The sequence below is a fragment of the Lipophrys pholis genome, assembly GCF_963383615.2.
Source record: "Lipophrys pholis genome assembly, chromosome: 5".
Classification (NCBI taxonomy): Eukaryota; Metazoa; Chordata; class Actinopteri; order Blenniiformes; family Blenniidae; genus Lipophrys; species Lipophrys pholis.
Window position 1 is genome coordinate 4069554 of NC_137628.1, and position 11704 is coordinate 4081257.

An 11704-nucleotide genomic window follows, 5' to 3' on the forward strand; every position below is an offset into this window, starting at 1 on the left:
GACTGGTTAAACTCTGTTAAAAGCACCTAGAAATGACTGTGTTGTATTCGGTGCTATATAAATAAAGTTGAATTGAATTGAATTGGACAGGTCTCCAGTCCATCGCAGGACAAACACACAGAGACAGACGACCGTGGGAGGAAACCGGAGGACCTGAAGGAAACTCATGCGCATGCACTGAGAACATGCAAACTCAAGATCAGAGGCTCTAAAACGTAGAATGACTCCTTTGATTTGTCTTGATCTGCTGCGTCTGTCTCATGCAGTCATGACTCAACTCAGCCGAGGAAATAAATTCTGGCCAAGTTATGAAACAAAAAAGGAAAATGTCTCCCTGTTTAAAGTCTGTAATGTATTTTGAAAGTCATATAAACATGCTTCCACTATTAACCGGTGACCCACTGAAGCCACTGTGAGTCTGACTACCCCGGAGGAGCTGCAGGTTGGTGACGGTTAACGCTGTGATGGGAAGATGTCAGACTATGTGTCTCAATTCATTGACCACGGTCATAATGTTATGGCCGGTCAGTCTATGTCTTCTGCGTTGATGCTCAAAAAGGTTCTTCTCCATTCTTCGCTCTCAGAACAGCAGCAGGTACCAGATGGACCTCATGATAGAATTTCCAAACCACACAAACAGAACCGACACCTCACGTGTCCATGTAACAGATTTCACATTATCATGGGCGTCGCTGCACAACAGCAAAAGCAGGATTTTCTTTGTGGGTTCAGTAGATGAAGGTAAAACAACACATGGAGCCCAGAGTAGCACCACAGGGCTATTTACAGGTTAATCTACAGGAAAGCTGTTCAATCTGATGCAATCCTACGCAGCAGCCCTGCAATAGCATTGACTTTTGAGCCCGTGTGTTTCATGTCTCACGTATTATCTTATCCATCCCTGAAAACTACCCCTGCCTTCTCAGAAAACGACTCGCTGCTCGGTGGCTCCTGCAGGAAGCCAGACGCGGGGGGCTGGCACGTCTTCAGCTCCACCGGGAGCAAAGATTTACACTCCAACAATGTTCCACACAACATTTGGCAGAGAGGAAAACAAGAGCCAAGAGCTACGAGGGGGGAAGCTGACATCAGCAACATGCGCCATCAGAGATTAGTCACAACGACGAGCCAGTCGTCCACTGCCCCTCGTCCCACCCCCCCACCCCCCCCGTCCCTCCAGGAGCCCCCGGCTGGAAAATCAGGAGGGGACAGTTATGATGGACACCTGTCGCAGCGCATCTCCGTCAGACGCGTTCACACGCTGCTGTGTTTCAGACGGAGGCCCGCGGGGGGAGGGAGGCCTCAAACGTGGAACAGCTGCTGATCGGGGGTCTGCAGGAAGTACCCAGCTCTCCGTGGTGACACCGGCCATCAGTCTCTCTCTCTCTCTCTCTCTCTCTCTCTCTCTCTCTCTCTCTGTCTCTCTCTCTCTCTCGTCACGTTTCACTGATGTTACATCTTGATGTGGAAACATCAGAAGAGTGAAAATGAGCTGATGAAATAATTAGGCGAAGAAATTACCCGAGGATCAGAACTCTCTGGCAAACTGCGAACACGCTCGAAAACCAAAATGTTACTTCAACAAAACAGTTATTAAGTTTTGTGAAACAAAAATAAATCTTCAGCAGTTTACGAAAGAAACCCTTCAAATCCTCCCGTCTTCTGCTCCGTCTGCATGTGCACATTATTCGCTTGTATTTACTCAGTATTTTACATAAATTGGCACAATGTTTAAAATAGCAAATCTCTCGGTGGCACGGTGACGTTGTTCTGCGGTCTCAGACAGATTTGGATACAAGAGCAGCCAACTGGTGCTGGATTTGCCGCTGAGCACCGAGGCAGTTCTGTGAGACGTATGCTGGGCCGCAGCCGCTTCCTGAGGACTTAATATAATACTTTCAGAGCATTCGCAGATGTGACGGGCCACTACATTGATCCTGGATTAGAGGGATGAGATTCAGTGGAGTGACCAGAGGAGGAGGAGGAGGAGACTGGTGGTATGATGTGTGAGAAAGGAAGGCTGAAAGGCAGTAAGGGTGAAAATCTGAAGAGACCAAGTTAGAGCAGAGCAGCATTAACAAATAAGAAAGAAGATCAGGTGTCTTTTTTTTTTTTTAAATCACAGTGAAAGATCACACAGCCGATTGGCAGAGTTCTGTCCTCTCTCCTTGATCAGCTGGAGATGCAGAGGCTGCAGGACAGATAAGGACTGAGATCTGAGATTATCTACGAGGCTCGACTGGGTGACGCTCACAGAATAATGAAAGAGTCCTGAACTGACACCTGATGAGAAGATCTGTGCATCAGTCTATCATTTAGGGTGGCTAAAGGTCACAGGAAGACAAACAGGCACATGCAGGAGAGGAAACGACTCCCTGCAGGAAACCCAGGCAGGGAGAACATGCAAACTCTGCCAAGCTCAGACTTGAACAGGGGAAATATCACTGTGAGGAAAGACTAGTGACAAATTGTAATTGCTGCAGACTGAGCAGTTTCGGGGTCAGAGGTCGCGCTCAGGGACGCACCCTGGTGCTTCCAACCAGGGAACTTCAGTTTGCCTGCTTCCCTAGAATCAACCCAGCCTCACTCCAAACTGAGCGATACCTGCGTTTGTCCACAGCTGAAAGACGTAGTCAATTCACAAAATGACTCTGAAAAGGTAACACGGGTACGTTTCATCTGCCGATACTTCTCTGTGGGCAGACTTCGGGTCACAGGACTGCCGAGTTACTCCCGGCAGGAAGACAAAACATGGAGGACATCCCGAGCAACAAGCTATCTCAGAATAGAGCAGATGAAATGTACTCATTTCCAGTGATGCCGGTAAGGCGGTAATTAGTCACGAGTTACTCCCATATGACCACTTTTTTCAGTAACGACTGAACTACTGCGTTACTATTTCCAAACCAGTAATCAGATTAAAGTTACTTATCCAGGTCACTGTGCGTTACTAATGTAGCGTCACGCAGGATCAGTTTCTTATTAAACACAATCAGGCACACCTTCATTCTCCTCCAAATGGACACACACACACACACACACACACACACACACACACACACACACACACACACACACACACACACACACACACACACACACACACACACACACACACACACACACACACACCATGCGGTCTATGCAGGCTCACCTGACCCGCCCCCTTCTCCCCTCAGCCAATCACAGGCCAACTCACGCTAACGGTGCGTTCAGGTAACACAAAAGAATCGGAACCAACAAACATAATCACTAAACCATTTCATTGCAACAAGAACACAACTGCAGAGATATTTTTGTAATTTTCTTGAGTAAAACGATATATTGGCAGGAAGCCCCGCCTCTTTTTTCAATCAATCAATCAATCAATCAATGAAAGACTTAAATTGGGCCCGAGGGGGCAATTAAAAGGTCGCATAGAGCAGGTAGTGTAAATGGATAGATAGTGAAACAACAAACTACAACTACATCACAGGGTAAATAAATACCAGTCATAGTAAAAATCTGACAATAAAACTGAGTGAGCTATAAATACAACAAAGAATGAAGGTCAAAGGTTAAATATGTATGAACATGGTGTCGGAGGAAGTGATCCGCTCAGAGTTTTTTCATTTTTATGTTGAGACGGTGGGGGGTGTTGTCGACAGCTGCTGAAAGTAACAGAAAAATTACTTGTAATCTAACTTATTTCCTTTTAAAAACAAGTACTGAGTAAAGCAACCAAGTTACTTTTTAAAGGAGTAACTAGTAATCAGTAATTGGATCACTTTTTTTTAAGGTAACTGTGGCAACACTGCTCATTTCATTATTATTATTTTTTTCGAAGATGCTTGAAATCAAATATCAAAATATCGATCAATATACGTGTTGTAAGCATCTGTGCAACAGTTGGTGTTCAATTAAATATTAAGGAACTTTTCTCATTGAGTAGTTGACAGGGTGTGTTTGAGGGGAAGGAGTGAACACATATTGGTGAATTGTGTTGCTTTTGTTGCATTTGTTTTAATCGTCTAAATGTTTTTTGTCTGTTTATATGTTCAAAATAAATAAAGATACATTCATTCAACAATACACAGCAATCAACCAAAGATATTTCACCAAACAAACAGCAGAAGAATATGATTTTGTTGCATGTCTGAGGAGTGGGAAGAAGTACAACCTATTAAATCCCTTCTCCATAAATTATATATATATATATATTTAGCGTCAACTTAGTTTTAATATTCAGTTTATTTAAACATGTTAAAACTATTATATTTATATATAAGACTGATCTGATGAGAAGGTATAAATAAATTAATAATTTTTTTTTAATGATATTAATATAGTCTAAATATAATAAAGTATAATCGTGATTATGAAAGGATGTTATTCAAAATATGACAAATAAATACCAATACATTTATTCTACTACAATAGCCAAAATAAATCTATGTACCTCGTGTTACATTTTCAGAAACGTTTTGTGAAATAACTACATATTCCAGCTGTGGACAAACGAATGCATTACATTATTCATTTGGAGAGAGACCGACGATTTTGTAAATGAAATATGGGAGAATCCTAAAGTTTCTTTTTTATAACTATTCAAACAATACAGAAAATAATCCTGTTGGCTGTGTCTAACTTCTATCTCCAGTCCTCGGTGGCCGTTCCATTTTTAGTTGCTGACTGTGCGCGGCGGTGCACAGATGGCTCACAGTCCATTTCTGAGAGACTTTTCAATGAACTGGAATGATTACAGCAGCTCTATGCGAGTAAATTAGCAAAGTTTATTCGAGTGTAAAATCACTTAGTGCTCTGACACACTTTACAGAGACCATCTCACCACGCAGATCGTTTCTAACCGGAGAAATCGCAGCAGGCGGCTCGCCGACACCCGAGCCGGGAGTCGAGGACGGAGCAGGGCTAAAGTACGAGCGTCTGAGTGAAAGTTCAAACTGCCCTGGGTCACGCTGACCATGTCCCCGCTGAGCAACCGGGATTATTCTGCTTCAAGGAGCTTAAACTGCAGGTCGTCCCTGCTGTAAAAAAAATGTAATAAAATAATAAAGCAAAAGACTTGATTTTCAAAGTGTTTTTTTTGGTTTGTTTGGTTTAACAGGCTGCAGCAAGCTTTTCACACCAGCCTCTTATAAACGCTGTGTCATGGCTTCAGTGAGGCTCGTGTTTATTTTTGGAAGCTGACAGTCCTGAGTTGGTCGGTGAGGGGGTTCGCAGATGACTGGCGTGCCGCAGATGCCAGATTTACTATTTATAGTCAAGATGCTCGTGTATTACGAGCAGGAACTCAAGCAGCGAGTCAGACTGTGTTATTCCACAGGTCGAGAATCAGGGGAGCGCCTCGGATTATGAGGATTGTGGAGGACATACCAGCGGGTCCCGGCTGCCTGGGCGAGGCGGGTTCTCAGGGAAAAGGGGGGCAGTTAGAGGGAAGTGGAGGTGGAGGTGGGGGTGGGGGTGTGTGGGGGGTTGGGGGTCCCCTCAGTGGCAGATTGTTGCTTTCAGTCTTTTCTGTGTCTTCAAATGACAAAGTCAAATAGAACAACACGTCCAGCGATGCAGGGTTACGTGTCAGACGCGAGAGTTCGCGCGCGGTGACACAAACTTTATCCTTTGGGAGTAGATCAGATCTGCTGCATACAATCCAAAGTTCACGAAGGAGAAAACGGCCACCACCACCTTGCTGTCCCAGGGACACTTCCCCTGCGGACACGACGACGGCCTCGACGGGGAGCCGTATTTCGGGTCGAAGCAGAACACCGGCCACACCACCGACGCGCTGAGATAGAGCAGGACCTCCAGCAGCGTGCAGACCACCACGAAGCGGTCAAAGGGCACGCAGCACACGTTCTTGGTCCTCCTGCACAGGGTCATGACGACCGCCACCGCAGTCAGGGCGAAGCAGAACACGTAGACCACCACGCAGTAGATCGTGGCGCCGTAGCGGGAGTACTGGCTTCCGTTGGCCAGCGCGCCGAAGATGATGCAGGCTACAAAGCCTTGAACCACTTTGAGTAGGCCGGAGGCGGTGGCCATGTAGCCCACCACGATCTGGCCCGGCCTGGCCCGGCACAGAACCACCTCAGCCCCGTAGGCCAGAGTAGCCAGGATGGAACAGACGGACACGGCGATCCGGAAATCCCGGACTTCACAGCCGGCGTAGGGACACTCGGATCGGACGAAGAACAGCGGGTAGACAACAGAGGCCGTCACATACCTGCAGGAGAGGACAGAACACCAGTACAGATGTGATTTAAAGCAGTCATCAACTGGTTTTCTCATATGTCCAGTCTCCCTTGAATTGTCCTTAAAGGGGACATATCATGCTAAATCCACTTTTTTAGCCCTTAAATGCATTTTGTTGTATATTTAGAGTGTTTAGAAGTACAGAAAAGTTCAAAGTAGTCTCTTCAGGTGCTCCGTTGATATCTTTATATTCTGTTTTGGTCATATTTTGCGATCGGTTTCGATTTTTCTATTCTCTATTACGTTTTTTGAACAATGACGTCACAGTATTCTCAGCGGAACTGCCAAATTAGGACATCGACGTTTCGAGCAATCCGCCATTTTTGTTTCTCGCTGCGATTTTGTAGTCCAACCGAAGTTACGAGAGGATAAGTCGAAATGTTCGGTTGTTGGATGTAGTAACCCACAAGCTTCGTTACACCGTCTCCCAGCATCAGAACCTTTTCGAAGTGCCTGGTTGAGTTTTATTTTTTACAGAAATGTACCCCCTATCTGTGGGTAAGGTCATTTTTGTGTGCGCGAATCACTTTAAGGACGACTGCTTCAGCAACCTCCGCCAGTATAAAGAAGGATTTGCAGAAAGACTTGGTCTGATTGAGCGGTCAGTTCCTTCTATCTATGGAGACGACGAACAGAGCACTTCGGTAAGCTGTATATAACGCTAAAAAGTGTGATGATAAGACGTCCCTGTCATTGTTTTGTTAGCATTAGCAGTTGCACCGTCTTCATATGTTAGCGCTGTGTGCTCGTTTTAGATTAGAATGTAACTTCTGTGTTAAATAGTCGTTGTAATACAGGCAGTATTGTAGTAGTGGGCATGGATGGAGAAGTTAGTGTAAATATAGTAACACACCATTGCGTTACATCCATATGAAGACGTTGTTCTGAAGGTGCATCATCGTCATTTTCATCTCGCTCCGCCGGGTCCGACTCTGGCTCCAACATGTATGGCTGGATGGACAAATCTTCCGTTGTTGACATTTTGTAAATAATGTGTGAATATAAAGTTTCTGCGCCGCTAGATAATTGTATCTGTTCTATCAAACTACAAAGATGGCCGAACAGGGTGACGTTGAACCGAGTGTCACCTCTGCAACCTGGAGAGGAGGAGGGGTATGAAGTGTCTCATTTGCATTTGAAGAGACCGCCCCAAAACGAGTTGCTCTCAGAAGCACATCAGAAAAGGGGTTGAAAAGGGGCCTGTGGAGCTATAATAATGAGGAATTCAGACCCAAGCATTGCAGTTTCGCGTTGTATAGACCACAACTGTATGATTTATATGTAAAAAGGAAGGATTTAAAAGCATGATATGTCTCCTTTAAATCAATTCTTACATTTTATTAAGGACCCTTTGTCATGTCGCAACGAGTCCGGATGTTAGGGCTGTGTTGATTGGCCGCAGAAAATCATGGCGATAGCGATAGCATAGCAGTCCTTTGCTCACACAAAAATAAAAACAAAAAAACCATTGTAGAGCGTCTCCAAACATATTACGTATTTAAAATAAACTACAGGGTCATTTGTAAATCACATGGGGGTTCAGCGTTTATGCTAGTCCCGTTAGCGGCTAACCGCTACATTTAGCAGGGGTGGGTTTATGCTATTAGCCTCCTGTGGTGACGACAACACAGGAGCACAATCTAAATCTCCCGTTTTGGGGAGCGCCCCCTTCTGGGAGACTCTGGTTTGAACAAAGAGCCTGAACAAAAAAATAAATGAGCCACTTTCAAACACAAATTTCAGCTGCGTTCAAACACCAACATACGTATTTTAACAAGGAAAGGTGATTTCCAGGTGACGACTCCTTTAACTAAAGCGGCATGAAAACCTCTGATGACAGATAATCAGGCATGTGGGTGTACAAAAGACCATCTACCCTCTTTAACTATTTACAACATCCGCCATACAGCCTCACACGTTTCTTTTTACCTTTCATATAAAAGAATATTGATTAGGTAGCATCTTAAAGCGCTTTAAGGTTACAAAAAAAGTCTGTCACATAAAAACCAAAAGGCTCCACACAGATTTCAGCCAGTGTGCAGTGACGTCCACCTGAGTCACGTTTGTCCCGTGCGAACCTGAATGCTCCTAAAATAGTAAAATCACATGGCTTTACGTCACGAATGTGACTGGATGAATCAAATCTGAGGGTGAAATGAGTCGCTTTTATCAACAGCTTTGTCGCTGAGACAGTCCGAGTGAAATGTTTCCTACTTATTCTAATTGGCAGAAGAAAAAGACCAAAGTTCAACACTGTTTTTCTAGGAAAACATCAATTGTGTCTTCAGGACACTATCGGATGAAACGTAGCAATTTTAGCTTTTACTTCAAAACTGTTAATGATTATTTGCAACGATATTAAATTGTTAAATGTCTTATAATTACCATGTTCAGTGACGCTCAGACAACATTTCAGTAGTGAATGAAATCCAAACAAGACGGTGGATAAAAGCGGGGATGAAAGTTTATCACAAGCAGATATTCCCTTAAGAAAGTATTCGTATAACTGCAGATTTACATTTATTAGTCAACGTGAGCTAAACTAAAAAAAAAAAAAAAGTCAATTTTAATACAAACTGCAAGTAAAGGCAAAGTGTGAGGAATAAAATACAGTATATAAATTTGAAATACAGTAAATTCATCTATGATTTAGTTTCCTGGATGAAGACCAAACAAGCTGACGCGGCTCATTTCAATCAGAGTTTAGAACACAACTGTTTACCAGTCAAGAGAGGCTGTCAGCAAAATTCAATGTTGCTGGAATGTTTCACTTTAAAACATTTCCAAGTTCTAGTGTTATAAAAATAAAACTACCAAGCCTAAAATGTACACGCTTGTGTAGGAATGTAGGAAGAAAAAGTACGGACAGGGTAGAAAATACATTTTGGAGTACAGATGCTTGAAATGTCTACTAAACCTTTTCTCTAAAGATATTGTCGCTGAAACTTTTCCCTTCTAATCAAAGTGAAGTATATAAGAGTAAATATTTTGCGTATTCTTGCCTTCTGTGATATGATACATCCACTTTAAGACCCATAATGTATTTTTAGATCTTTTGTTCTTGTGGTATGTGCGTCCCTCCAACAGTCCAGAACCATGACGTTAGGTTACTTGGTGTTTGCCTCCTTCTCGTTCCTTGAGGAATCACCTGACAATGAGACTCACATGAGCGTGGCGAAGGCCGCACACGTGACGGTCAGGTTGTCCCAGGACAGTGGCAGGAAGCCGTACAGACGCGTGGCGTCCAGGAAGAACACCACCACTGACATGGCGAAGCAGAAGCACCACGCCGCCATGCAGAACACCCCCTGCGAGCCGCTGTAGCCCGCGCTGTGGGTCACCATGGCGATGACGGCGCAGCCCATCGCCAGCTGACAGAGGCGGGCTGCACCCAGAGGTGAGCAGAGGGCCTTGGTGTTGAGGTAGGGGCCGCCCTGAGCATCCATGACTGTCAACACATCAAAAACACAGAAAGACGAGTCCTTCAGGGTCTCAGAGAGAGCAAACGTCCAGAGTTCCTCAAAGTAGGAGGATGCTCAGCTTAAATAGCGTCTGTGACAGTATCTGGTGTCTCGGTTACTTCTTTCACAAAAGAACAAACAAAAAGTGTCTTTACCTCTCTCACGAAGCGGCGTCTCTGTGGCGTACCTTCCCCGTCTCCTCTCTCTTCATTCACTTCCACTTTTGCATCCCTTCAGATGAAATCCCCTCGCTGTGACATGTCGGGGGGGGGGGGGGATTCTGCTACCTCCAATGTTAGAACACCCCTCATCAAACGAGAACGTCTCCTCCTTCCTGGTACCACTTGTAAACACGTGGCAGGAGAATCACATTCTCGGGTGTTTCTGCTGGGTTGTTCCTGTGTTGGTGAATCGCAGTGTGTCACGAGGAATGCCCAACACGATGTCAGCCACGTCTGTGATCTGCTGTCAGAGCTGAAGCCGGCTGCACGGCCCGCCACACCCACTCACCTTTCAGCCGGGTGGGGGTCACGCTCAGCTTGGGGCAACTGGTAAACCAGGAAACCACCGCGGAAGCAACCGAGAGGCTTCGATGAGAACCTGCTGATTCTAATGGATGTTTCGCTCCGTCTCATCCTCGTACTTCACCCCCCCCCCCCCGTCACACACTTTCTCCTCCCTCGTGGAGCCTCCCAGTGCAGTGAGGAGGGGGAAGCCACTGGTCAGTCAGACCACAGAGGGAGTTATTTTGGGTTGGGCCGTGGCCACATGAGTCTCAGCGGGTTGTGTACATGTGTTGGGGTGTGCAGGCGAGGCATGCAGACACTTTGCAGACACCGTGGAATGAGGTGGGAAAGCTGGCGCAAGGTTGAAAACACAGATTATTAAAAAAAAAATATATATATATAAACACCATAAATTGAATTAACATATAAGAAAATGTTCCCATCTGGAGGCAAATCAAGTTTTTTATGTGCAAGCGTGTGCTCAGCGGTGGAGTCTCATTGGGTTCCTTCTAAAAGGTATTAGACAGTAAATAAAACATCTGATGAATAAATGACCTGAAACAAATAAAGTAGTCCTTGCAGCGCTGTGGATGACCTGTGAAGATATTTATCTTTAGAGCTATGAGCTGCAAAGGTGCTTCATGATGGACAGAAGACTGGTTTCAGTAGAAATCAAAAAATTAGAGCGCCTGTCTCTCGTGTCTTTAAGTGTCCACCAACATCAAGCTTCTCCCAATGGTGAGTCAGCACTTTGTTAGTCGTCGACATTGGTGTGTGTGTGAGAGTGTGTATGTGGGTAAATGTGATTGAGCTTATGGAAGTGCATCTAAGCAAGTGAAGAGGTAAAACAAAAGAAAAAAATAGTCATTGAGCATGAAAAAGGGATTGATGGTACCACAAAAACCAGACTGATATCAGAGGAGTCCTGTACTGTCACACAATACAACACGTCTCAGAGGACGCCGAGGACAGGATTCATGATACTGAAACCAAGATGGTGGTGTATTGCACCAACACCCAGGGTCAGATTGAGAATCGTTGGCTAAAATGTGAATGTGGTGCTCTGGTGAGTTTATTGTTAAATGGAGGTTGACGAAGGAACTGAAGCAAAAATTGCTTTTGGTCGCCAAACACCAGCAGATTAGGAGAACGATGAGCTTTGGAAACTCATGGCAACGGCCAATGGTGGAGATGTAGTAAGCCTGGAGTTGGATGTGGCGATGGACAGACAGATAGTTGGATGAGTGGTTAGAGAAGAATACGGTCACTCTGCTTCGTAAATAAGTGAATTCTGACATTCACCAGTGTGAAACTGCAATTTGATCCTACGGTGGCCACAAAGGCCTTCGAAACATGTCAGAATGTTGACCGAGGCGCGAGAACTGATCCCACGATGCATCCGGACTGGAAATCTCATATATTCGACTGTTGAAGGTGAAGTCGGACTTCAACTATGGATTTATATGTGAAGAAGTAAGCGGCCCAACA

The 11704-nt window shown here is 44.9% G+C and overlaps 1 protein-coding gene across 2 annotated transcripts; it reads right to left on the reverse strand.

Moving 5' to 3' along the window:
* Positions 1–4388: 4388 nt before the first annotated feature.
* On the reverse strand, positions 4389–10412 carry LOC308109482 (myeloid-associated differentiation marker-like protein 2). 2 transcript variants are annotated; one of them, XM_080463059.1, is made up of 4 exons: positions 10221–10409; positions 9866–10108; positions 9415–9697; positions 4389–6220 (listed from the first exon to the last, which is right to left on the reverse strand). In XM_080463059.1, the coding sequence occupies exons 3-4, from the start codon at positions 9693–9695 to the stop codon at positions 5575–5577; spliced, it is 927 nt and encodes a 308-aa protein (XP_080319185.1). In that variant the 5' UTR covers positions 9696–9697; positions 9866–10108; positions 10221–10409; the 3' UTR covers positions 4389–5574. The 2 variants fall into 2 exon arrangements, with proteins under 2 accessions (XP_080319185.1, XP_080319184.1); XM_080463058.1 differs by having other exon boundaries at positions 9866–10412.
* Between the last annotated feature and the right edge of the window lie 1292 nt (positions 10413–11704).

Bases quoted from the DNA above. Each gene is read 5' to 3' on its own strand.
- LOC308109482 (XM_080463058.1), bottom strand. From the start codon at position 9,695: ATGGATGCTCAGGGCGGCCCCTACCTCAACACCAAGGCCCTCTGCTCA. The intron at 6,221-9,414 runs GTGAGTCTCATT...CCTCTCCTGCAG, and splicing joins GCGGCCTTCGCCACGCTCAT to GTATGTGACGGCCTCTGTTG.